This window comes from Leptodactylus fuscus, chromosome 1 (assembly GCF_031893055.1).
Source record: "Leptodactylus fuscus isolate aLepFus1 chromosome 1, aLepFus1.hap2, whole genome shotgun sequence".
Classification (NCBI taxonomy): Eukaryota; Metazoa; Chordata; class Amphibia; order Anura; family Leptodactylidae; genus Leptodactylus; species Leptodactylus fuscus.
The window spans coordinates 244,318,928-244,345,959 of record NC_134265.1 but is presented as its reverse complement, the minus strand read 5'-3'; the positions used below and the strand labels follow the sequence as shown (position 1 = coordinate 244,345,959).

The window sequence follows — 27,032 nt, the reverse complement described above, 5'->3', positions numbered from 1 at the left end:
CCAATATTTTTCAGCTATTTCTATTCCATTTTAATAGATGAAATGGGACTGTAAGGGCTAAATCAAGTAAATTTCCGCACACATCTGAAAGTGATCTGCAGAATTTTAAATGGGTTATGATTGATAGTTGGGCTTTTTTGAGGCCACTGCATCTAAAGTATGACAACGTCACTGACAGGACAGATGACATACCTGTTATCTTTATTCACAGTTATACGGTCTCCTCCAGGCAGCAAGGGTTTCATTTCAGTCAGTCCATAACTTTCCCTACAGATCTGTAAACAAAGACTCACATTTGACTTCCAAGAACATAATAGACAACAGTAATATTAATACTTAAAATTCATAGCACATACAGGAAATACAATATGTGGCCAGGGGTGTGTTGGCCCAAAACACCGCAACCAGATTTATTTATATTTTATTCCAAACTATTAGCAGAATATGCAGTTGGTTCATTCCTCATCCCCACCTATAACCACTGCTGGAAAAGTCTAATTTGTTTTGGAATATGGTTGGAAAAGGTGTCCATTGAACATCAAGTGTGGTCAAGTACTGAGGCTGAGGCTTCACTACAATTCCACTACACTATACTACAATGAAAAATCGCTTTACGGCATTGTTTCTAATAATTGACATTATGGAATTAATGAGAAAGCTACCCAAAAAACCTGCCACATGGGAAAAGCAATAGATTAGGAAAAGTCTTCTTTTCATATAAACTAACAGTTTAGATGGGATTCTTATTATGGGAATACCTCTGTCAAAATTTACTGAAAAAAAACAAATGTCAAGATCGAGAGTCCACAGTAGTTGATACTTTTATTAATGGCTAACAAAAAATGACAGATTGCAAGCTTTTGGGACTGCCAGGTCCCTTCATCAGGCATGGTATAACACATTTTCTAAATGCAAGCACATTTATACAGGAATAGAGTATTTGGTGCACAGTTGATGGAAAGCAGTACAAGCAAATAAACAGATAAGTTCCAAAATATATATATATATATATATATATATATATATATATATATATATATATATGATTTCACAGGAGGGCTCTCTGAGTTTTTACGGTCCCTTTGATCAGTGAAGTGGTGTCTAGTTGTTGTAATAGGACATAAAACCATGTGACAGACTTAACCCCCCTTGGAGTGTGTCAAAGGTCATCTTTTTTTCGCCATCCTGTGAACTGATATATTTTTTTTTTAACTTATCTATTTATTTGCATGTACTGCTTTCCATCAATTGTGCACCAAACACTCTATTCCTGTATAATTGTGCTTACCTTCAAATATTGTGTTATACCATGCCTGATGAAGGGACCTAGCAGTCCCGAAAGCTTGCAGTCTGTCATCAATGTTTGTTAGCCATTAAAAGGTATCAGCTACTGAGGACTCTCAATCTTTACATTTCATATCCACTGGCTAACACAGTACAAAGGTATATTTTTTCTTAAAGGAAAGAAAACAGTAATTTATAGTTACAATTTAAAAATTTAAACTGGTTAAGGGGGCTTTCAGACTTGTGCTCATTCTCCAGTTTGTGCATTCCACCGGTTTTCGTTTTCAGCACCGGCAAAACTGGACAGGAGACGGAAACCCAGCGGTCAGCTTTAAAACCAATTCACTTGAATGGGTTTGTAAAGGTGACCGTCTGTGTCCGCCTGCTACCTGTCCGCAGGAAGACCGTTTTTTTTAGCTGGACACAAAGATGGACATGCAAGACTGTCCAGCTAAAAAAATAAAAAAAAATAAAAAAAACAGATTCCCTGTGAACAGGCAGCAGGCAGACACCTTTACAAACCCAGTCAAGTGAATTGGTTTTAAAGCTGAGTGCCAGGTTTCCGTCTCCTGTCCAGTTTCACCGATGCTGAAGACAGAAACCCGGCAGAATGCACTAACCAGAGAACGAGTGTGAAAGCCCCCTAATTTGGTAAGCAGTAGAGATGAGCGAACACTAAAATGTTCAAGGTTCAATGTCAGCCCATCTGATATAGCAGAGCCGAGTGTGTGATATAGCAGAGCCGAGTGTGTGATGTAGCAGAGCCGAGTGTGAATATAGGAATGCATTGGCCAGCGCTGATTGGCCAGAGTACGGAATTCGACCAATCAGCGCTGGCTTTGCCGGAGGAGGCGGAGTCTAAGGTTGGACCTGAATGGAGACTGGTGTGGAGCGATCTTAGACTCCGCCTCCTCCAGCAGAGCCAGCGCTGATTGGTCGAGTTCCGTACTCTGGCCAATCAGCGCTGTCCAATGCATTCCTATTGGAAAAAGTTTATGTCACAAAAATCACAATTACACACCCGATAGAGCCCCAAAAAGTTATTTTTAATAACATTCCTACCTAAATAAAGGTTATCCCTAGCTATCCCTGCCTGTACAGCTATCCCTGTCTCTTAGTCACAAAGTTCACATTCTCATATGACCCGGATTTGAAATCCACTATTCGTCTAAAATGGAGGTCACCTGATTTCGGCAGCCAATGACATTTTCCGATTTTTTTCGATGCCTCCGGTGTCGTAGTTCCTGTCCAACCTCCCCTGCGCTGTTATTGGTGCAAAAAAAGCGCCAGGGAAGGTGGGAGGGGAATCAATTTTTTTTTGGAGTTTGCCACGTGATGTTCGATTCGAATCGAACACATCGAACAGCCTGATATCCGATCGAACATGTGTTAGATAGAACACTGTTCGCTCATCTCTAGTAAGCAGTTGTAAAAGTAATACAACGATGAATGACAGTGTCTAATCTCAAATAAAAATGACAGCACTGCAAGCGCACTACAACCTGGTTCTACATACTGTGAAATTAAGGCAGAATGTATCCTCAACATCTTCTCCAGGATAATCTAAAAGCTCTTGAAGACTCCTAGAAGTAAATTTAAAAAAAAAGTGTTGCAAACTTTATACAAAGAAATTGTTTTTGATTATTGTTACCCTAAGGGATTCACCTGCTCGGCTCTCAGCAAGCTGGTGACTGGCAAGGCAATATGAGGCCATGCTCCCTATAGAGGCGGCCACACAACTTTTTTTGTGACATGACCATAAAATTTGCTGGTCAGGCCCATTTTTCAGATGAGACCATCAAAGTGCCTAAGTCACATATAAAATGACTACTAGCCCGGCTAATGCAGGAGCATTCCACCTGGCTTAGGAGATCTGCCCCCTCTTCCAGGAGGTCTCCCCAATTTTTTTAGATCCTCCTGGACCTTGGAGAAGAGCTGGTAAGTATGAGATAAAGCAGTGTATTGAGTATAATGCTTCAGTTAGCTTAACCTACAAGTTTAAAGGGAAACTATTACCTTCTTCAAATCTGTTCAACTACCACATTACAGAGCACACTACAGAGATAAACAATACATCTTTGTTATGTCTGTCAATTTTGCAGATTTTGAGAAAAACTTTGAACGTTATGCAAATATGATGCACTAGGGATGGGCCTTCAGCCTCTCTTGCTGCTCAAGATGGATGGGTGATGACATAGCAGTGAGAAGATCAACTCTCAGTGCACAGGGTGGTGCAGGCAGGTGATGGTAGGGGTGAGAGTGGCAAAAGCAGTGCTCTAGGGACCACCCTGCGCACCAAATGCCTTACTCGCAAAAAACTAAAGACTCCAAATCTGTTTTTCTCAAAATCTAGAGACCTGACATATATAACAAAGGTATGTTATTTATCCCTGTAATGTGCTCTGTGAAAGGAGGTGATTATGCTTGGGGAAGGTGAGAGACTTCCTTTAAACTTGTAGATTGCACAAACTGAAGTGTTATAGTGAATGTTTTGCTTTATCTCATACTTACCAATGCTCCTGGAACATTTATCACTGTAACGTTGTCTGTAACAGGATGCTGACAGCTGAATATGCTTGAAAAGTAGAAATCACATGATTCCCAGGTGCAAAACTACATATCATAGGTAAGAACACACATTCAGGATTTTTGATGCATTTTTTATAATTATTCTTTGAATGATTTTATGAAATTTTCACACAAGAACCTGGTTGACATAAGAAAAATACAAGTTATTGTATAAATTAAAAGTCTAGTAGTTGAAGTTAATCTATGAGAATAAGTTGATGTAGTTTTAAGCGAAAACCAGAAGTGGATTTGAATTTTTTTTTTTTTTCATTTATAGCTTCTCACCCTTCATGATCACATCTGCTTTTGGCTTCAAAAACTGCATCAGCAATACCTAAATGTGTATACTTACTAATAAACCTTCGAGGCCATGGCCATGTCCAGGCCGGGAAATATTTTCCATGTGATGGATACATATTCTGGCTTGTGGGAAATTAACTCATGGTATCATAGTGATTTATCATGCTGTGTGCTGTAGATAATTGCAGATCTACTTATCCCATACTCACATGATGTTGTAAATATGGGACTGGGGAGATCTCCAATCAGAAGCAGTCAGTGTTGGAGCTCAGAATCACACCCCTTACCCACACCTGCCTGACACCACCTTCCCAACCATATCAGGCACCAAAACTAACAGCATTGATTGATTGGAAACACTCAGGGCTAGAGAGAGAATTCCAACTGTGCCAGAATCAGTGGAGCAGCTCCTATTAAATTATACAAAGAACTGGTCTTGTTGGAGGTGGTGAGAGGTCCCCTTAAAAACCACAGTGTAATGCAAAACATTGTTCACCATTCTCTACATTTGTATGACTATATTTTTGAGCTCTTGTACTCCAGTCCGCTAAAGCAAGAATGCCAGCACTTGAATCCACATGTTCTTATTTCAAGGTCTAATAGAGGACATTTCTATCATACAGCAGATGTTTAAAGATTTGATGCACACACCTTCCTTCTGTAGGGGACAGCTCCTTGAGATCTTCCAAAGTGGCTGGCACATTCAGCAGCTTTTTATATAGCACCAAAGGAAAGTGGAGGTCAACCACTGTGAAGTTATAGATGGCTAAACCACACATTATGCCAATGAGATGGAACCAGTTGTGCTCTACAAAACACTAAATAACACAAAAATCTGAGTCAATACCCAGAGATAAATAGTTTCTAACATAAAATATATTCCTTGTTTAAATCAGAGTTATTAGCATCTATTTCTAGCCCTAAACATATGATGGTTAAAAAGGAGCCATCACTAAGTGCAAAGTACTAAATGTCGCACATTTGATAGCCGCTGTACTCATGAACAATTTGGCATTTTTATTTTTAAATAAACTAAAATGGTTAGCGTCACCTTGGAGAATCAGTCATTTCCTACATCCAGTCATGGCCTGGTGTTGGCATCCCTGAAATTTTTCTCCCAGAAAATTATTGCAATTACACATATTTATACACCTGTGCCAACACTTATCTCTATGACTGTATAACCTTCCAAGGGCCTTATTTTTTGAATGGATGGCGTAAAAAAAAAACAACAAAAAAAACACTTTAGACTTTAGTTTGGGAAATTTTTGGTTAGAAGATTCTTAACTTTTTGTTTTGTGAACAACACGACTCCAAAGGTTTAAAAAGCTTTCATTTAGTGCTTTGGAACTTACTATATCTGAAAACCAAATCAGGTTTGAATCAGAATAGACAGTGAACATTCCATAGATGGGGTTCAGAAGTTCTTTCAGAAGCAAAAGAAAGAATTCTTTAGTGACTCCACCATCATCCACAGCCTCTTCACCATCAAATATCACCTGTAATAAATGGATGAAACAATGCTATGTCATTTAGAAAATAAATAAATAAATAAAAGTCAGGTCTATGAATCAGAACAACTGCAGCAAATTATGCACCGGAAACAGAGACGCCGCTAATGGGAAGGAAGGGGAAGGAGGATGCCGAAAACACAAACAAAAATTTCAACTGTATCGGCGTCTGCAGGACACTGGTGCAGTTGAAATGCATGGTAGAGTAGGAAGCCGTTACCTACTCACCCTGCTATTCTATAACTTGAAGTGTAACCTGTAGTGGCTTGTGATCTACAGTCGGCCACTCTCAAAAGTACTTCTGTACTTTTGAGAGTGGTGATTGGCTGCTCCATATACTAATAGAGCAGTGAAGACAACAACTTGTTGAGTGCAGGAACAGAAGGGAGGATGCAGGTAAGTGTCAGTGCATTTTTATTCATAAACCTCCCCTGCCTAATGCATTAATATCTCTGATCCCGAACAATCCCTTTAAGGGGTCATACAGGAGGTATAATTAAGGGGAAGGGCAAAGAGACATTGTTAATTTAAAGGATACATATGATACATAGATATAAAATACAAAGATACATATTATTCATTTACAGGAGATTTTTATATCATATATTTTATAATTGGTGTAACAGTATGATGGAGACTTTGTGAAGGTGAGGAATATTTCAGGTGTCTGTAAAAGTAAGGACCCAAAGGTGTCAGTGTTACAAAGATAAGTTACAGAGAAAAGTCACAGCTGTAAGAAGTTATCATGGAGGTCCCAACTAAATAACGCCATGATAAAACTACAATGCTCAGAGGAACTGCAAAAAACCTGAGTGCTACATTTAAGTCTCTACAAGTCTCTTAAATGTCCAAGTATAAGCTATTGAGTATTGCTTCGTTTTTCACACATGACTTTTCCATTTCATTTTTGTTAAATAGTGAAACTTGTTGGGTATTGTCACCTGGGGTTGTAGTCACCTAATTCTAAGTCCTTCTAAAGAATATGTGTTTCTTTATTATATTCAGATTGATAAAATCATAGATTTCAAAAAGGGCATACTTTGTTTTTCTCATTACTAATTGTGTGTATATTACTAATTGTGTGTATATATTACTAATTGTGTGTATATATTACTAATTGTGTGTATATATATTACTCTTTCAGTGCTAGAAATCGGATTTGAGAGCTCTATAGTTTCAAAAAAACAGCAGAGGTGAAAGCTTATAGACTCCATGATGTGACGACTGCAGACACATCTACTGCATATCATATCAAAATATGCATATTGGTTAGAATTCCCCTTTTAGTTCCCATTCACACTGATTCCACCCCAAAATTAGTAGCAGATTTCACAACGGAAAAATTGACTGCTAAAATAGGGGATATGAATAGAGCCCAAATAACCCCAGTGACTACAATGGGGTCCGTCAAGTGTCTGTTTTTAACTGGAAGCCCGGGACGAAAAAGTTGGACTTGCAGGACTTTTTCGTTTGCCAATTTTCTACATGCAATTTTCTATTTTCTCCGACTGGAAACTTCGGCCTTAAAAGGATTGTTGCTTATCACTATGATATGTGGTCACTAGCTCATCATATAAATTTAAAGTGTGTAAATGTTTCTAAGAGATAGAATGAGATAATCTGCGTCAAACCTGCACCACAGAGAAATGCAATATTGCTCACTTGCAGGTTTCCATACCTTAAGAGGCTTTTTCAAGTCTATATCAGAATGAATACTGAGCTCTCTCAGAGCATCAGACACCAGGCTTGTTCTCCTCACATGGAGGACCAAATAAGGATTTTTGGCAAGCATTGGCTCCAGTGACAGTAGCATGAAGACGTTTTGCAGGTTAGCACCATTTATTGCCACCTATAAGCAAAAAAGAAGACTCACATGGATATACTGAAATACATTTATGAAAACCTAATGCAAGGGAAAAATAGACAAAACTGTTTTGGGGGGGTTTTTTGTTTTTTACAAAATGCCTTTAAATATATTGCATCTGGCTGATTACTACGGGTCGCAAAGTTTTGTCCTTGTAAAGCTATGTCCACAAAACGTGCTGGAGGTTCTATTAGAACTTTTTTTTTTTAACCGGACACAAAGTCCTGCATGTTCGACTTTGTGTCCGGTTAAAAAAAAAAAATGGTTAAGCCACGGAGAGCACAAAACGTTCACCGGCGCTCATGGCTGGACACTTTCCACACCCACTCAAATGAATGGGTTTGAAAAATGCCTGCAGGTTTCCATCTCCTGCCCAGTTTCGGGCAGGAAACGGAAACCTGCAAAATGGAGACGGCAGATGTGAATGAGTCCTGAGGGGTTCCTGACAACTAAGATTACTTTCATTTAAAAATGATTAGGTTAAAAAAAAAAAAAATTGGTATCACTGCATTTGTAATAACCTATACTGCTATACTTTGGTCACCTCACCTACAAAAATGGAATAAAAGATCAAAGAGTGCCATGTAATGCAGAAGAGTACAACTTCTCCCAGAAATATATCCTTAACTAAAACGGTCAGTAAAAAATTATGAATGTTGAGGTTTTTAGGAGATTATTTTTATATTTATAATTATACTGAAAGCCATAACTTTCTGAACCATCTAAGGCAGCAATCTGCAGAATATAGGCGGATCATCGACTCCAACAATACAAAAAGTCGCGGGCAGAAGCTAGTCTCATTATATACCTGCATCTGTAGCTCAGCATCCGTCTGTAACATCTTGGTCTTGGCTTGAGCATCAAACACAAATGGGTAAGAGCAGAGTGTCACTGAATCCTGACAGACAGAACAAAGAAAAAGAAATTTTAAATAAAAACTATTAACATGAACACTTCTGATTTTTTTTCTCTACTTAATTGGAGGAATACTTTAACTCAACACTAAAGTCACCTCATACACACACACACAAAAAAAAAAAATAGTACAACAGAAAAACATATCAATAAAAAAAAAATAATAATTACCTGCATAATTGATGGACGAACTTTCTACAAAAAGAAAAAAAAAAAAAAGCTGAAAATTTTAATATTATTACCTAAGTTCCTATGATTTTTGGTACATATAGGAAAAGACTAATGTTAGTTCACACTGCTTGGGGACCTGAAAACCCTATCCCCTTAAATAGTGGTTACCCTTAGAAACCCATAGACCCCATAGACTATAATGTGGTCTGCCTCGGTTTCTGCTGATTTACTACTGAATTCAGCAGAGAGAAAAGTTCTGAATGTGATATAAAGGTGTCCAATTTTCCAATATACTTTCTGTATCAATTCCTCGTGGTTTTCTAGATCTCTGGTTGCTGTCATTCATTCTATTTACTAGATAGAAATCAGTCCATGGTCATGTGATATACGGTCCATGGTCATGTGATGAATACACATGTGCATGGCTCGTTACCAGACAGATGTCTAATTACTGTGCTGTGACTGTAACGAGCTGTGCATCTGTGTGTCCATCACATGACCATGGACCGTATATATCACATGACCAGGGACTGATTTCTATCTAGTAAATAGAATGAATGACAGCAAGCAGAGATCTAGAAAACCACAAGGAATTGATACAGAAAGTATATTGGAAAATTGTACATCTTTATATCACATTCAGAACTTTTCTCTCTGCTGAATTCAGTAGTAAATCAGCAGAAACCGAGGCAGACCACATTATAGTCTATGGGGTCTATGGGTTTCCAAGGGTAACCACTATTTAAGTGAATAGGGTTTTCAGGTCCCCAAGCAGTGTGAACTAACATTAGTCTTTTCTGTTGCACAAATCTGTCCAGCCTTATTGAAATCAATAACCAACTACTTCAGTGTGTTCAGCTGTCATATCATACTTTACTTTTGCACTTGCTTGCAGGTACGAAAACTAATTTAATAGGTAATTGCTGCCCCCTGACTAGGCTACCTCACAGCCCAGACACTAGGATACCAAGTCTCCTGCTTTTCCCCTTATTGCTGCCTCCCCTCCAACTGTATTCACGTGGTCCATGAGAGAGACGGGTTACCTGGAGAAGCAGTGTTTAGAGAGAATCCTGTGCAGAGTACAAACGCCTGAAGTACCAATCTCAATACAAGTGCCAGAGCTTGCTGACCCCTGCTATATTCTATGGATTGAGGATAAATATTTCTCTTAAAAAAAAAAAAAAAAACAGCTTAAAAACAGAAAAAAATATCATACACACCAGCCCTGCTTGGTTGAGAAACCACATGAGGTAATCTTCTTGTATGTCCACCAAGCTGGATATCTCAGGAATATAAAATTTATCATGCTCCACATGCTGAGCCTTCACATTTACCTAATGTTGAATAAAAACAGTACAATAATGAAATGTAAGGAATTGTAATGAAAACTAGTAGTTAAGTATATGAGGTTCTTAGGATTGTGAGGTATACTCACGCTAAATCACTGTTTCCCAAACTATGAATCTCGACCTCCTGGGGGGGGGGGGGCTATGTAAACACCTCCAGGGGGTTGTGAGCCAAGTTGAGAAATTTCTTTAACATTGCATGACTGTATACTACCAGCAATAATAATTTGGGAAGAGCCTGACAAATGCTATGTGTGTTTGAGTGTTGAGTTATAGATGTAGCAGGGCTGAGTGTGTAGGGTAAATTTGGAAGTAGTCAAGCTGAGTGTATGGGTGGACATGAAAGCAGCAAAGGTACTGTATGGAGTGAGCAAGATTTATGCAGGAAGGAAACAAGAAAGTAGCAAAATTGTAGGCGAAGGGGAAGAAGCACTGAGGTAACAGAGCTCTTTGTGTAGGCAAAGAGGTAGTAGAGCGAGCTATGAGTGTGGAGAACATGGAGACAGCAGAGCTAACAAGGTATCAAGAAGGTGGTAGAGTTGTGTGTATAAGGAACATAAAGGTAGCAGAGTTCTCTGTGTAGGGAATGTGGAAATATCATAGCTGTGTATGTAGGGAATATGAAGTTAGCAGAGCAGTGTGTAGGAAATGTGAAGGTAGAAGAGCTGTGTGTGTATGAAATATGAAGGTAATAGAGTTGTGAGGGGGAAATATGTAGGCGGTAGAGCTGAGTTTGTGATGCAGAACAGGCGTGGTATACAGTTGAAAAGCATTTTAGAGGTTAAATATAGCAAGTACCATAATGGGGAGATCCAAAAAAAAAAAAGGTCACCCAAAATGGGGTCCAGCTTTCAGAAAGTTAGGGAAACATTGCTCTAAAGTAAGATCTGTATGACAGGTACACAGACATAACTATTTATACAGTGAACTTCCATCAGCTAAGCAACATCTACAGTCACAGATGCATTATTCCTCAAAGCCCACTACTCCATCATGCTATAATCACCTTGTGCAGCTTTTCCAGGAGTCGGAGAGCAGCAGTGATGTAGCTGGTAAACAACACAGGGATCAGCAAGGTCTTGCGTCCATTCAGCAAATAGACCACTGCTCCTTTATACAGGTCAACTAATCTGAAGAAGTAGTTAGGGCATACCTGAGACCACCAGTTGTCTGAAGAAAAAAAACAAAACTTTATTGACCACAAATGCTAACCCCCCAAAAAAGGGCATATGGGTAATAATAATTAAATAAAAAAAGAAATACATAATGATACCTAGACATAATATACAGTAAAATAATCTATTTAGAGTGATATATGTTTTTTGTTTTGCTTTACCTAGCACTTTGCTTGGATTGGTGTCCAGCCGTAGAATAGCCATGGCTAATGGGAGAGTTAGAGTTATGTAGTACTTGGAGTCCTGGAGCAGGGGGAATTCTGGGAGAATGAGGTAAATTCGCATTGCTTCTACATCTGGTGGAGAGCTGGGCAACTGTGGTATCAGGAAACTCTCAAAGCCTTTAAGGATCTGACAAAAACAGTTTATAGATAAGATAACTTATGTCTGCATTCATCTGCTGAGGTAAGCCACCCACAACAGCAAGTCTGCAACACTATTCTTAAGAAACCAAACTAAATCTGTTTTTTGGGGAGAGTGGGAATGCTTTCAAATGCCTAGGATAGTAGGATAACCATGACGAAATCTGTGGGTTCTGTGGGCACCTCTGCTATCAAAAATATTGGAACCCAAACAAACTTAACGGAGTTGTTTAGGAATTGAACAGATCACAAAGGAGGCAATTTGTTTAATTTAAAAAAAAAAAAATGGAAAAAAAAAAATTTCATCTGTCTGTTGTGCTTGTGTCCACCGCCACAGTCCATTTGTCATACGCCGAGCCTTAGAAGCCAGAAGTTACGCACTATATGTGACCTCTGAGGCCAATCAGTGGCTTCAGGTAGGTACCTGGTGACATATGTGAGTGACATCACCGGTCCTTTCCAGTCACCGCCAGGGCCAATTACTGTGGTGTGGGTAAGGCACAGCATGCATCACAATGAACAGCAACAGTGGACACTGGAGCGCCTGGTCTGGGACAGGAGAGTATGATATATATATTTTTTTCATGTTACATCTTCTCTGGCCAATTCCTAGACAAAACTTTAAGGACAATGCGGTCCATCAGGCGTCACTGGTATCATATGTGAAAACAGATCTGGCACAGCTGTCCAAGGCAGCAGTGATACATTGTTAGACTTTATTCACACGTCTGATTTTACATATGTCCATCTGTAAAAGATATAGGCAGAACATGAACAGATTGAATTCAATGTAATTATCCACGTCAATTTCTATCCCGATTATGCGTCCATAAAAATAAAAAAAAAATAAAAAAATAAAAAAGGAGAAACGTTCTGTATGGGTGTTTCCTGGGTGCTGTCCATTTTTCTAATTTCAAAAGGTATTTATTGAATGAAAGTAAAAAATCTGGAAATAAAAGGGCAAAAAATAAGCAAATAAAAGGACAAGAATGAAAACAATAAAGAAGATAAAATAAACAGAATGCAAAACAACGACAGATACAGAGTCCTATATAATAAGATTAAAAAGGTAAAAAGAAAAACTGTAACAAACACAATGGGAAGGGAAGAGAGATGGACAGAGCTATAGTGCATAAGTCAAAAGACAAGGGGAAGGGAGATCCTGCCTAGGGGAAAGGACATAGACATAACACTTAATACTATTGATAAACTATAGCTGAAGACAATATGACAGACCCGGGATGTTGGACCTATTAATCTAGGGTGACCAAACTCTGTCAAAAACTGGGCAGGTATCAGAAATGGAAGCATTAATTTTTTCATGAAGGATGATCATGTCAACTTGTCTAATAACCTCTATCAATGACAGACATGGTAGCTTCCAGTTGAAACTGATATGAATTCGCACAGACATCAATATATACTGATGTAATTTATATTGGTTGTATCTGAGAATAGAAGGCCAAGCAGCCATTGAAATTGACTGTCCTAAAAGTTGCACCATCCTATTAATGGATATCCAGAAGCGACGGGCCAGAGGACAAGTCCACAAAATATGAAGAGCATCACCTAAAGCATCACAACCTCTATATATATATAAAAAAAAAAAAAGAGACCGAAGGTAAAAATTGTGTAGTGTAGAAGGAGTGTTTTTCATGGATCAAATCCAATTTACTGACACAACACATCCATACAAATAAAAATATCTGTGTAGTTTGTGGATAACAATAACTGCACATAAATGGAACAAAACAGTTGTGTGAATAAGGTCTTACATGTTTTTTTTGCACAATTGTTTTGTGAAATACAAATACTTGTAGTATGCAAACCAATGGTCAGGGCAAAGATAGCCATGGCTGCAGGCCTTTTTGTCCTGACAACTGGTGTCTTATGAATTATTTTCCAACATCCTACTGTACAAATGACTGAAATAGCTAAGTGCATACCAGCATAATCAGATTTTACCTGCTCTAATAATCTGGAATGGTGGGCGTTCATCAACTTCTCAAACAGCATTTTAATAGATGGCATGTCAAGTCCTGGGATCTTGGGGCTTGTTTTAAAATGCTCATCATTTCTGTAAGTATTGAACAGCACACGTTGCTTCATAAAGCAGAAATGGAAATCATTCTTAGATAAATATTTAGATTGTTTTATCATTTCTACATAGGTATCAGAGGATAAGTACTCATTGTAGAAACCATCTTGTAAAAGGTAGGGTAAGAAGCACCAAGACCAATGAGATAAGAGATAAAGAAGTGATGGTAAATGTTAAACTGCTCCACAGAATTATAGACTACAGTAAAGATGTCATACACATTACACTAAAGTTGTTAAAAGATGAATATTTTCAACCATAATGAAAGTCATTCAAGTGAAATGTATCAATAAACAAATCATTTTGGCTAACCATGGACCAATGATTATCATTTGGAAAGAAGTCAGTCCATGAATGATTGATATTTGGCTGCATTTGTGTTCATTCAATCATCAACCTACCTGTATCCAATGTAAATGGCCACATTAGCGTTCCATTAATCCATTATCCAACACAAAAGTGCAAGATAATCTGGAGTATAAGAAAACCAATGGCAGATAATAGGAGTAAAGATAGCTAGGTGTCTTAGTCTTCCTACAATGATAGTTATCTTAACATTTCATGTTCTATTACCTACTAATGTCATGTTAACCCCCCTACAGTTCTGAATGAACAGAACTCAGGGCTTGAGCAAAGTGAATTACATTTCACCCCGAGTAGAACACGTTCCAGAGCCAATTTCCAGATCTGTGGGGGCTAGGTCTAAGGATCCTAGCTTTAAAATAAAATCAAGACCATATCGGTAGCCCACATAGATATCACTGGTTAAACACAGAATTGGTATCACCACATCCGTAACAACCCCTAAAATACAATTAGTGTGTTATTTATTCTCCATGATAAATGCCAGAAATCTTAAAATTCAAATGCCAGAATTGATGTTTTTTGATAATCTCAATTCTGAAAAGAATAATAAAAACTGATCAAAAAATCTTACGTACCCATAAAATACAACGTTTCGAAACGCCACATTAAAAATGGAAAAGTTACGAATGTGAGAATGCAGAGAGGGATAAAAATGATGTGGTTTAAGGCTAAGATGTTAGATCACTATAGGGCTAAAATACACATAAGGTACTGGAGTTATGTGCCAGTAAATCTGCAATAAAACAGTGACAATTTAAGGAGGGTGTTTGCAATTTTAATGTGACTGTTAAAGGGTTATTTATTTATCTTTTTTAATTCTTTATTGGCTTTAGTTGTGGTAAAATAATATATATATATATATATATATATATATATATATGATAAAGGAAATCTGGGTTAAATGAAGTGTCTTACCGTGCCTCACAATATATATAAGATGAATCGATACTTACTTTTTATCCAGGAAACTCCCATTCCAGCAAGCTGAAGAGGACAAGGTTTGAACGATGCCGCTGTTACACATATGAGGAAGTACAGATTAGTCAATGAGCAGCTGTCAATGCGCCTTTCTATACAATATCCTGAAACTGTGCAGAAGGAAGAAAGTGAACTTATAGTGTAGGTGGCACTATGGAAAATGTCTGACCTATAAAACAGCTTTAAAAAGTGTCTTAGGCTGAGGCCACAGACTGTGAACACACTGGAGAACTGTGCAGTGTGCTCTCCTGTAAACTGATATGAAGAAAAAAAAAAAAAAAAAAAAACACACCTAAAATTGTGTACTTTCCAACAACGTGGCTTACATGCAAGTTTCTTTGTGGGCCCTCTGTGAGTTTTCATCCATGCATTGCCAAAGCTGAAATCCGCAAGTAAAACCCAACAGAAATAATTGACACACAAGTTAAAAAGCATCAGTCACTTTGCACTGCAGACTTTAGTCGCAGCCATGTTGAGATTTCATTAAACTGCATAGGCCACCACACTGCAATCACTCACTGTGTGAACCTGGACTGCTGATATCCGTATAGAGTTCTGGTTGACTGGGTGAAATACAATTACCTTCCAAAGGAATCTCATCCAACCCACCAGAATCCTACTCTGGAGCAAAGCCTTTATACCAACTACAGGTGAATTTCTGTAGTTTGACTAATGTCCCTAGTCATGACTCAAGGTTCTTACTGGTTTGGATACAAACATACATGGTACAGTGGGGCAAAAAAGTATTTAGTCAGTCACCAATAGTGCAAGTTCCACCACTTAAAAAGATGAGAGGCGTCTGTAATTTACGTCATAGGTAGACCTCAACTATGAGAGACAAAATGAGAAAACAAATCCAGAAAATCACATTGTCTGATTTTGTAAGAATTTATTTGCAAATTATGGTGGAAAATAAGTATTTGGTCAGTAACAAAATTTCATCTCAATACTTTGTTATATATCCTTTGTTGGCAATGACAGAGGTCAAACGTTTTCTGTAAGTCTTCACAAGGTTGGCACACACTGTTGTTGGTATGTTGGCCCATTCCTCCATGCAGATTTCCTCTAGAGCAGTGATGTTTTGGGGCTGTCGCTTGGCAACACGGACTTTCAACTCCCTCCAAAGGTTTTCTATAGGGTTGAGATCTGGAGACTGGCTAGGCCACTCCAGGACCTTGAAATGCTTCTTACAAAGCCACTCTTTCGTTGTCCTGGCGGTGTGCTTTGGATCATTGTCATGTTGAAAGACCCAGCCACGTTTCATCTTCAATGCCCTTGCTGATGGAAGGAGGTTTGCACTCAAAATCTCACGATACATGGCCCCATTCATTCTTCATGTACCCGGATCAGTCGTCCTGGCCCATTTGCAGAGAAACAGCCCCAAAGCATGATGTTTCCACCCCCATGCTTTACAGTAGGTATGGTGTTTGATGGATGCAACTCAGTATTCTTTTTCCTCCAAACACGTAAAGTTGTGTTTCTACCAAACAGTTCCAGTTTGGTTTCATCAGACCATAGGACATTCTCCCAATACTCTTCTGGATCATCCAAATGCTCTCTAGCAAACTTCAGACTGGCCCGGACATGTACTGGCTTAAGCAGTGGGACACGTCTGGCACTGCAGGATCTGAGTCCCTGGCGGCGTAGTGTGTTACTGATGGTAGGCTTTGTAACATTGGTCCCAGCTCTCTGCAGTTCATTCACTAGGTCCCCCCGCGTGGTTCTGGGATTTTTGCTCACCGTTCTTGTGATCATTTTGACCCCACGGGGTGAGATTTTGCGTGGAGCCCCAGAGCGAGGGAGATTATCAGTGGTCTTGTATGTCTTCCATTTTCTAATTATTGCTCCCACAGTTGATTTCTTCAATCCAAGCTGGTTGCCTATTGCAGATTCAGTCTTCCCAGCCTGGTGCAGGGCTACAATTTTGTTTCTGGTGTCCTTTGACAGCTCTTTGGTCTTCACCATAGTGGAGTTTGGAGTCTGACTGTTTGAGGGTGTGCACAGGTGTCTTTTTATACTGATAACAAGTTTAAACAGGTGCCATTACTACAGGTAATGAGTGGAGGAAAGAGGAGACTCTTAAAGAAGAAGTTACAGGTCTGTGAGAGCCAGAAATCTTGATTGCTTGTAGGTGACCAAATACTTATTTTCCACCATAATTTGCAAATAAATTCTTACAAAATCAGACAATGTGATTTTCTGGATTTGTTTACTCATTTTGTCTCTCATAGTTGAGGTCTACCTATAATGTAAATTACAGACGCCTCTCATCTTTTTAAGTGGTGGAACTTGCACTATTGGTGACTGACTAAATACTTTTTTGCCCCACTGTATATGTGGCACTAGAATTTTTTCCTGGAGGAGAGCATTCTTTCCCAGAGAGCATTGTCTTTAAGACTCTCTACATCAGTGAGATCTTCTCAAAGAGGATAGAGATAGAACAAATACAAAATGCCACGTACAGTATAAGTAGCACTGCGCAATGATAAAAATTACATTGTACCATTAGCTTGACATGGTGCAAACCAAACTCCTGTAGGATCACTGCATAGTGCAAAGATAACCATATCCAGCATCTTCTACATGCAAAACAGTTTCCCAAACACAGCACCCTCCATATTACTTACTGTACCTACACAGCTAAATAGCAACACACCAGGATAGATTTATCACTGCTGAAACGCAGACTAAACAGTTTTCAAATGTGCCAGATTTATCATAGTGGCTGATGCTGGATAATAAATCTGGTGCATTGTTAGACTATTTAGTTTATATTTACACCATCTATTAGTTGGCTTGGTATTCATCAAAATTGTGCCAAGCAGTCATGATAAGCTCTGAGCACTTGTTTGACAAGGCACAAAAACTCTTAGAAAGTGTGTTTAAAAAAAAAAAAAAAAAAAAAGGTCTTAGCATCAGTATTCTGGCCCCTTCCATCAACTCTATTAACCACTCTCCAATCACTGGTGTATATTAGAGATGAGCGAACACTGTTCGGATCAGCCGTTCCGAACAGCACGCACCCATAGAAATGAATGGAAGCACCTGGCACGGCGACCGGCCGCCGGCAAAGTGTACGTGCCAGGTGCTTCCATTCATTTCTATGGGAGCGTGCTCTTCGGAACGGCTGATCCGAACAGTGTTCGCTCATCTCTATATATCTGAGTTATTACGTTTCTAAACTACTGTAGAGAAAACATAAGCAAATTTGGCTTGTCCGTGTTAGTTACTACTTGCAATTCTCATAAAATGAGAATACTAGAACTTCTGCTTTTGGAACCAATCTTATGTCGTTCCTCCTTGTCAACACTGTAGGACTGGACACTGTCAAACTTTGTAGGGACATGGGCGACTAACTCAGTAACCCCTAAATTCATCTAAGGGGTTAAGTGGTTAATCTCTATCTTAGGCACTACCATCAAAGTTTATTCATGTCATGGTGCATTGCTTATACACTTGTCATGACGTAAATGTACAGCATAGTATGAGAGCAGACTGATATATAATACAGAATATTTCTTGTAAGACACATACTTCATAGTGTTTGAGTTGCTATTATCAATCACTTTCTGCCTCCATGAATCAATGGTCTCATCATTTATCAGACTGGTGTAGTTCAAATTTCTGCAAAAGCGGAAATCATCTGCAGGTTCAGGGCTCTGGAAAAAAAATCATCATCATAGAATTGAAGAATATTTACAGGAAGCAAAAATCTGTTTTCTGCATCTCATATGATCAGGATAATGACAGAAGGGGGACTCCTGATAATACCGCTGTAATCTAGAGAAACCTAGAACAAACATAACTGTACAGCAAAATACTTAGATTTCTAAGGTTGATGCCCCACTTTGTGGAAATGCAGCTTTTTTTCTTTTTTTTTTGCACATTTCGCTGCATTTTTTGAGCCAAAGCCAGGAGTGGCTTGAGCAGAAGAGAGAATTATAAGAACACCCTATATATTTCCCGCTCCTTTATAGCCATTCTTGACTTTGGTTCAAAAAAAACCCAACAAAATCTGCAACGACAAAAGCTGCGTTTCCGCAATGTATGGCCTTAGCCTAAAAGTGACTTTTCCAAGGAAATGGTGCATCTCTTGGACCATGTAAAGTTATGGTGGTGCTGAGAACATGGCATTTAAAGCAGTGGAATAGAAAAACAGTTTTATTCCAGAAATAGCACTAGATGGCAGAACAGCCCTATTCACTTAACTGAGATAGCATAAGCAGCCACTGATTGACGCTTTAAAAGGGCTTTTCCTCATTCAAAACTTATCACCTTATGAAGATGGTGAGTTACACAGTTCTTTTATGTTTTATGTTTTTATGTTTCCTCACGTCCAATGGGCCTCTGCTTATTATCCTTCAGACCCCAGAGTATAATTGTAGTTTCAGTTCAGAAGTACTTGGTCCAAACAAAACCGCCTGGCAAATCTCACAAAGTTCACCCAACACATACTCATACTTTAAAAGGGGCATGACCTAAATAATATTATTATTATTTATCCACAATTTTGATATAGGTCACAATTGTCCTAATCCTTAATTGCCATATTTACACAGTGTATATATATATATATATATATATATATATATATATATATATATATATACACACACACACACACACACACACACACACACACACTCAGGTTCTGTTATATGACAAAAATACACAAAGGCAAAGTAAGCACTGTAAATCATAACTTACTACTGGCTTTGAACAAATCACAAATGTTTTATTCCATCCACAGAAAATGTGTTTGATGATGCTGTATGATGATGGATCTGTTTAGAAAGAACAAACACTGGGTTACTTGTAGGTTAGTATATAAAAGATTAATCGACTGATAACCGACCATCCAAGGATATGCCTCCCCAAAATATCACTGACACAAAACAAAAGGAGTCATGCTGATGATGTTGCAGGTGACATAATGTTCACCATAGCATTTCTAGACTCTTTAAGTCTGTTAAATATGCTCAGTCTGAGTGTGCTCTCAACTGAAGAGAACAGAATTAAATCAGTGACCAGCCAATTCTGGTGCACTCTGGTGAATGCTAATCTAGCTGCAAGGTAAGTGCAGATCCCACTACAGAAGGTCAGACCCTCACACCACCATCATTACGGAGCCCGTTTTTTTGACATTTTGTTCACAAACATGCACGCCAGTAGACCACTGGAGATTATTTGGCAGGAATTTGCCTATTCCTTCTTGCCCAAAGGAGCCATACTGATCCTGCTACTGGGTTAATGTCCTTGTATGGCCCTTCCCAGCTGTCCTCATATACCTGTTAGGAGTATTTAGGTTCTTTACTTTCTATTTTTCTTACCTGGGGAGTTTTTGGCTGCGCGGTGTCTGGGGTGGCATCCTGGCGCTGCGGGGTTGTCCTGTCGTGAGTATTGGTGCACACCTTCTGACTTGCACGTGCGCACTGATGGTAGGCAGCTTTATCTCCTGGTTGATTAGTCTGTCCTCCCATTTGCACCTGGGAGGAGTGGTCTCTACTCTGTATTTAAACCCATGCCTCCCATGGTTCTGTGCTGAGTGTCGCTTTTACAGAGCTAGGCCTTAGCAGGAGGAGTAGGTGGTGTTCTGGGATAGAGGAAGTTCCGTGGTTGATTTTTGGGAGGTTTGGGTGAACGAGTTGGTTTGTGTGTTTTCCCTTCTGTGTTCACCAATCCTCCCTCTGAGTATAATTGACTGTGTGAGTGAATTGCCTTATCCTTTGATTTCTACTCAGTTTCCCTGTGTTTGTTTCCTAGTGTAAGGTTCCTTCCCATATTGGTTTGGGGGAATCCTTTCCCACATTTTTCCTGTGTGCTTCTTGTGTTGTTAGTCAGCGCACACCCTTGTCAGTCCCTGTCAGTAGCAGCTTCACTTGTTCGTTAGGGGTGACCCCCTTTAGTCTCCAGTCCCTAGAGGTCTTATAGGGCATTCCTTCTCCCACTTCCCTCTAGGCCTACGGAATCAGTGAGAGAGGAGCTGTTGGGGTCAGGCTTAGCCTGAGTACAGCCGACCCACACCCGTGAGGCAGGGACCGGGATAGCTAGTGGGAGTAGTGCAGGGCGAGATTCCCTACTGCTGTCCCTTAGCCCCGTTGCAGCTACCTGGACTGACATAACAGTACACTCAGCCGGTAAAAAAAAAAAAAAAAAAAAGGTTCGTTTGCATTATGACGGACCTGAAACAGTTGTACCAGGCGGTGCAGCAGATTTCCACTGAGATGGAGGGGATCAAGCTACGAATGGATGCCATCCAAGCTTCTGGCGTATCTCAAGTACAGCAGTTGGCTCAACACACAGCCTCTCAGGTGGAGGGCATACAGAGGCAGGTGAGTAGCGCCCCTGTGGGTCGGCCTCTGGAGCCAAAAGTCAGCTTACCTGAACCCTTCCGAGGTAAGAGGTCAGATTTTTTCCGATTTCAAAAGGACTGTCTTTTGTATTTCCGGCTACGGCCGTTTTCCTCCGGTTCTGAGGTACAGAGAGTTGGGATTATTATTACTTTATTGAGAGATGATCCCCTCATCTGGGCACATTCATTACCAGCCGACTCAGCTTGCTTACTAACTGTAGAGGCGTTTTTCTCCACAATGGGGTTACTGTATGACGACCCAGACAGGGTACGCACGGCTGAGTATAACCTACGACGTGTGGTGCAAGGGGATCACGCTATAGAGAAATATTGCACAGAGTTTCGTAGGTGGGCAGCAGAAGTACACTGGAATGACCCCGCTCTACTTAGTCAGTTTGAGACAGGGCTCTCGGACCAGGTTAAAGACCATCTAGTTTCTCACCCTGTTCCGGGAGATCTAGATGAGGCCATGCAGCTGGCAATTAAGAGTTGGACGGCACCTCCGGGAGCGTGGAGACAAGAGTCCTGGGGGGCTTAGCCCTCCTCAACTCTCTGTTTTTAGAGAGGACCCGGGGGACCAACCCATGCAGATTGGGGCCACTGTGCGAAGTGCTAGACCCAAGAGTGAAGGGTCCCGCACAGTACGCTGTTTTGTGTGTGGAGGGATGGGACATGTAGCAAGGGTATGCCCCTCCAGAGAATGGTTCGCCAAGGAGAGTAATAACCCCAGGTCTATTGAGGGTAAAGGGAGAAAACCTACTAAGGAGGGAGGTGTGCATATTTCCTGTACTCAGACTGCCGGGTTGACCCTTGAAGGATGGGTAAATGGGCAGAAGTGCCGGATTTTGGTTGATTGTGGTTCGGCAGTCAACCTTATTGACTCAGAGTTTTGTGAGCAATTAAGGGTGAGTCCTTTGGTCTTGGAGTCTCAGATACCGGTGTGGGCTATTGATAAGACCCCTCTACAGCAAGCTGTCATCTCCAAACAGGTGGAGGGTTTGGAGTTTATTGTGGGTGGCCACAGGGAAGAGATTGACTTGTTCTTGTTGTCTAAGTTACCAGCACAAGTAGTTTTGGGGTGGCCCTGGCTGAAGCAGCATAACCCTATTATCAACTGGGAGACCGAGTCAGTAGTTTCTTGGGGGCAGGGGTGTAATGGTCGATGTCTGCCCATATCCGTTATGTCTTTGTCTATAGACAATTTGCCTCAAGAAATATGTGAGTTCAGGGAGGTCTTTGAGGAAAGGGCAGCCAAGACATTACCACCACATCGCACCTATGATTGCTCGATTAAATTTATACCTAATGCAGTGTTATCCAAGACAAGGTTGTACAATCTCACTATTCCGGAGAGGGAGGCGCTCAAAGAGTATATTGAGGGGAGTCTAGAGGTGGGGCATATTCGCCCATCTAAGTCCCCAGTAGCAGTGGGGTTTTTCTTTGTAAAGAAGAAAGATGGAGGGTTGCGCCCTTGTTTGGATTTTAGGGAGATTAACAAAATCACGGTGCGGAATCCCTATCCCATTCCGTTGATCTCGGATCTATTCAGCCAGATTACGGGAGCCCGCTGGTTTAGTAAAATAGATTTACGTGGGGCGTATAACTTGCTGAGAATCAAGAAGGGGGATGAGTGGAAAACAGCGTTTAACACACCCCTAGGACACTTTGAGAATCTTGTGATGCCTTTCGGTCTAACCAATGCGCCTGCGTTTTTTCAGAATTTTATTAATGATGTACTAAGTGCCGTCATAGGGAGGGGGGTTGTGGTCTATCTGGACGATATACTCATTTACACCCTGGATTTGGAGACTCATTGGGAGAGAGTGAGAGAGGTTTTAGATCTCCTGAGGGTTAACCAATTAAGTGCTAAGCTGGAGAAATGTGTGTTCGCGGTCAATAAATTATGTTTCCTTGGCTATATCCTATCGGACAAGGGGTTCGAGATGGACCCTGAGAAGGTCAGGGCAGTCTTGGAGTGGCCGCGACCCGAGAACCTAAAGGCGGTCCAACGGTTCTTGGGGTTCTCCAACTATTATCGCCAGTTTATCAAGGGATTTTCTGAGGTTGTGAAACCTATCTCGGACTTGACTAAGAAGGGGGCTGACTGTGCTAAGTGGTCGCCAGAGGCGCTAGCTGCGTTTGAAGAACTGAAGAAGCGATTCTCGTCCGCTCCCATTTTGAGACAGCCGGATGAGAGGTTGGCCTTCCGAGTGGAGGTGGATGCCTCCTCGGTGGGGGTGGGAGCAGTACTTTCTCAGGAGTTCGAGGAGGGTACGCATCCCTGTGCCTTCTTTTCTAAGAAATTCTCTGCCTCTGAACGGAATTATGACATCGGAGATAGGGAACTACTAGCAATAAAACTAGCGTTCGAACATTGGCGTCATTTCCTGGAGGGGGCCAGAAGGCCAGTCCAGGTATTTACTGACCACAAGAATTTGATTTATCTTGGGTCGGCGAAGAGATTAAATGCACGGCAGGCCAGATGGGCTCTATTTTTTGCGCGGTTCCATTTTAACGTGACTTATGTGCCAGGTTCAAAGAATGTTAAGGCTGATGCTTTATCCCGGTATATGTCGACTGAGGAGGAACGAGAGGCGCCTGCCACTATTCTTGGGGATGGAGTGGTGGTAGCAGTATTGGGCGCGAAATTGGAGAAGGCCTTGATCGAAGCGCAACACGCTGCACCTTCCAAGATACCTAGAAACAAGCTTTTTGTCCCAACTACTCTCCGACAAAGTCTCCTGAGGGAGTGTCACGAGTCGGTTCTTGCTGGTCACCCGGGGGTTTCAGAGACCATGAGATTGGTGTCTAGGAATTTTTGGTGGCCAGGGTGGAGTAAGGAGGTCTTGCAGTTTGTTCAAAATTGTTCGGTCTGTGCAAGAGCCAAGGCGTCGCATACCCGTCCCCACGGTCTTCTACATCCATTGGAACCTCCTAAGGCACCTTGGACTCATCTGTCTATGGATTTCATCACGGGCCTTCCGGTGTCTAAGGGTTTCACGGTCATTTGGGTAGTCGTTGACCGCTTCACGAAAATGTGCCATTTGATCCCGTTTTCCAGGCTGCCATGTGCCAAGACACTATCTGAGGCGTTTATTAAAGAAATTGTACGGTTGCATGGTCTTCCTGAGGAGATCGTTTCGGACAGGGGACCGCAATTTGTGGCTAAATTCTGGCGGGCTTTTTGCAGCAGGTTGGGAGTTACACTGTCGTTTTCCTCCGGGTTTCACCCAGAGTCTAACGGACAAACAGAGAGGAAGAATCAGGATGTGGAACAGTTTTTGAGGTGTTTTGTTCGAGAGAACCAGAATAATTGGGCTGCCTTTCTCCCTCTGGCAGAATTTTCCCTAAACAACCATGATTCCAATGCCACAGGTACCACACCTTTTTTTTGCTCCGGTGGTAGACATCCTGTTTTCGGAGTATTTTCTTCCATTTCTTCCCCAGTTCCGGAGGAGGAGCTATTTTCTAAAAAGCTGCAAGGGGTATGGTCCCGTATCCGAGAGAATCTGGTGCGGGCGTCGCACCAGGCTAAGGTCCAGGCGGATCGGAAGAGAGGAGAGTGGCAGTTCTTCCCTGGTGAGATGGTTTGGTTGTCCACCAAGAATATCAGGTTGAAGGTTCCTAGCAAGAAGCTGGGTCCCAGATTTGTGGGTCCTTTTAAGATCATCAAGATGGTAAATGAAGTGGCGGCGCAGCTGCAACTACCTAAAAGGTGGAAGATAAACCGGGTCTTCCATGTCTCCTTGTTAAAGAAGGCCAAGAAGGGAACGTCTCCAGTTAAGGTTCCACTAGTTTCTGAGTCCAGGGAGTATGAGATATCCCGAGTTCTGGATAGCAAATATGTTCGGGGGAAGCTATGGTATCTGGTGGCATGGAAGGGATACGGTCCTGAGGATAATTCTTGGGTCCTGGAGTCGGATGTGTCAGCTCCCAGACTCGTGGAGAAATTCCACAAGGAGTTCCCGAAGAAGGATGCTCCTAGAGAATCCGGAGTCTTCTCCTTGAGGGGAGGATCCTGTTAGGAGTATTTAGGTTCTTTACTTTCTATTTTTCTTACCTGGGGAGTTTTTGGCTGCGCAGTGTCTGGGGTGGCATCCTGGCGCTGCGGGGTTGTCCTGTCGTGAGTATTGGTGCACACCTTCTGACTTGCACGTGCGCACTGATGGTAGGCAGCTTTATCTCCTGGTTGATTAGTCTGTCCTCCCATTTGCACCTGGGAGGAGTGGTCTCTACTCTGTATTTAAACCCATGCCTCCCATGGTTCTGTGCTGAGTGTCGCTTTTACAGAGCTAGGCCTTAGCAGGAGGAGTAGGTGGTGTTCTGGGATAGAGGAAGTTCCGTGGTTGATTTTTGGGAGGTTTGGGTGAACGAGTTGGTTTGTGTGTTTTCCCTTCTGTGTTCACCAATCCTCCCTCTGTGTATAATTGACTGTGTGAGTGAATTGCCTTATCCTTTGATTTCTACTCAGTTTCCCTGTGTTTGTTTCCTAGTGTAAGGTTCCTTCCCATATTGGTTTGGGGGAATCCTTTCCCACATTTTTCCTGTGTGCTGCTTGTGTTGTTAGTCAGCGCACACCCTTGTCAGTCCCTGTCAGTAGCAGCTTCACTTGTTCGTTAGGGGTGACCCCCTTTAGTCTCCAGTCCCTAGAGGTCTTATAGGGCATTCCTTCTCCCACTTCCCTCTAGGCCTACGGTATCAGTGAGAGAGGAGCTGTTGGGGTCAGGCTTAGCCTGAGTACAGCCGACCCACACCCGTGAGGCAGGGACCGGGATAGCTAGTGGGAGTAGTGCAGGGCGAGATTCCCTACTGCTGTCCCTTAGCCCCGTTGCAGCTACCTGGACTGACATAACAATACCAGCCTGTGTCCTGGTATCTGCTTAATGCTCTTGAGACTGTGCTGGGAAACACAACAAGCCTTCTTGTATTACTGTAACAACCTGAAGAAGTGGGACTACCTGTGGAACCTGAATGGGCTGCAGATAGCAACTCATGCTAACAGAAGCGACATGGACACTAGCAAAATACAAAACTAGAGAAAAATGAGTTCAGAAAGGATAAGGAGACTGTATGTGGCAACCACCTAGCCAAAGCAATTCCCCTTTTAGGTGTTGTCCTACTGTTGCCTCCCTAGTCTACCTGTTGTCACTTACATTGCTTCAACGAAGTAAAAATGTATTCACAAATCACTTGCTTCCTAAGGCTGTGTTCACACAGTGAAATCATTTCAATAATGTCCAGGCCATGTTTTGGCTGATATCCCTGAATTTTAATTGATTTGGGTTTAGATATGCTTCATATGGCCAACTTCAGGTAAGGAAAGTCTAAGTATTGGTCGACAGACTCCTTTTAAAGTGTAACTAAACTATCTGACAACTTTTGATTTTCTAGCAGTATTTGTGTCATTAATACATTTTGTAATATAGTTTATTCACACATTTTGGCTCCTTAATGTGAAATCCTGCATTTCTTTATTCTCTCCCTTATTTCACTATTGAGTGCTATAACCTCCTTCTCTCAGTGTAACAGTCTTGTGTGTATGGCAGGGAAAATGAGGGTGGTGGAGGGTTACTTCAAACAGTTATATCTCAGGCAACAGTAATTGCAGAAACTTGCTTCTGGTGTTCTATGACATGTTATCCCTGACTTGATGATGTTGAGAGTTTCATAATCTTCCTTCCAGTTCTACCAGAAGATGGTGGTGGGGAACATGATTTCCAGGGAAACACAGTCAGGATTGGG

General features: G+C 41.1%; 1 protein-coding gene across 1 annotated transcript in view; it reads right to left on the bottom strand.

The window, feature by feature from the left end:
• HERC3 (HECT and RLD domain containing E3 ubiquitin protein ligase 3) overlaps window positions 1-27,032 on the bottom strand; it is a 62,534-nt gene that overhangs the window by 5,624 nt on the left and 29,878 nt on the right. The window contains exons 9-22 of the mRNA XM_075285074.1: window positions 19,646-19,722; window positions 18,473-18,597; window positions 14,914-14,973; window positions 13,462-13,573; window positions 11,296-11,485; window positions 10,966-11,129; window positions 9,834-9,947; window positions 8,614-8,637; window positions 8,336-8,425; window positions 7,342-7,512; window positions 5,508-5,651; window positions 4,804-4,970; window positions 2,801-2,867; window positions 193-275 (exon numbers count right to left, since the gene is read on the bottom strand). Of these exons, the coding sequence (XP_075141175.1) occupies window positions 193-275; window positions 2,801-2,867; window positions 4,804-4,970; window positions 5,508-5,651; window positions 7,342-7,512; window positions 8,336-8,425; window positions 8,614-8,637; window positions 9,834-9,947; window positions 10,966-11,129; window positions 11,296-11,485; window positions 13,462-13,573; window positions 14,914-14,973; window positions 18,473-18,597; window positions 19,646-19,722 (1,588 nt within the window). The remainder of the gene's footprint in view (window positions 1-192; window positions 276-2,800; window positions 2,868-4,803; window positions 4,971-5,507; window positions 5,652-7,341; window positions 7,513-8,335; window positions 8,426-8,613; window positions 8,638-9,833; window positions 9,948-10,965; window positions 11,130-11,295; window positions 11,486-13,461; window positions 13,574-14,913; window positions 14,974-18,472; window positions 18,598-19,645; window positions 19,723-27,032) is intronic.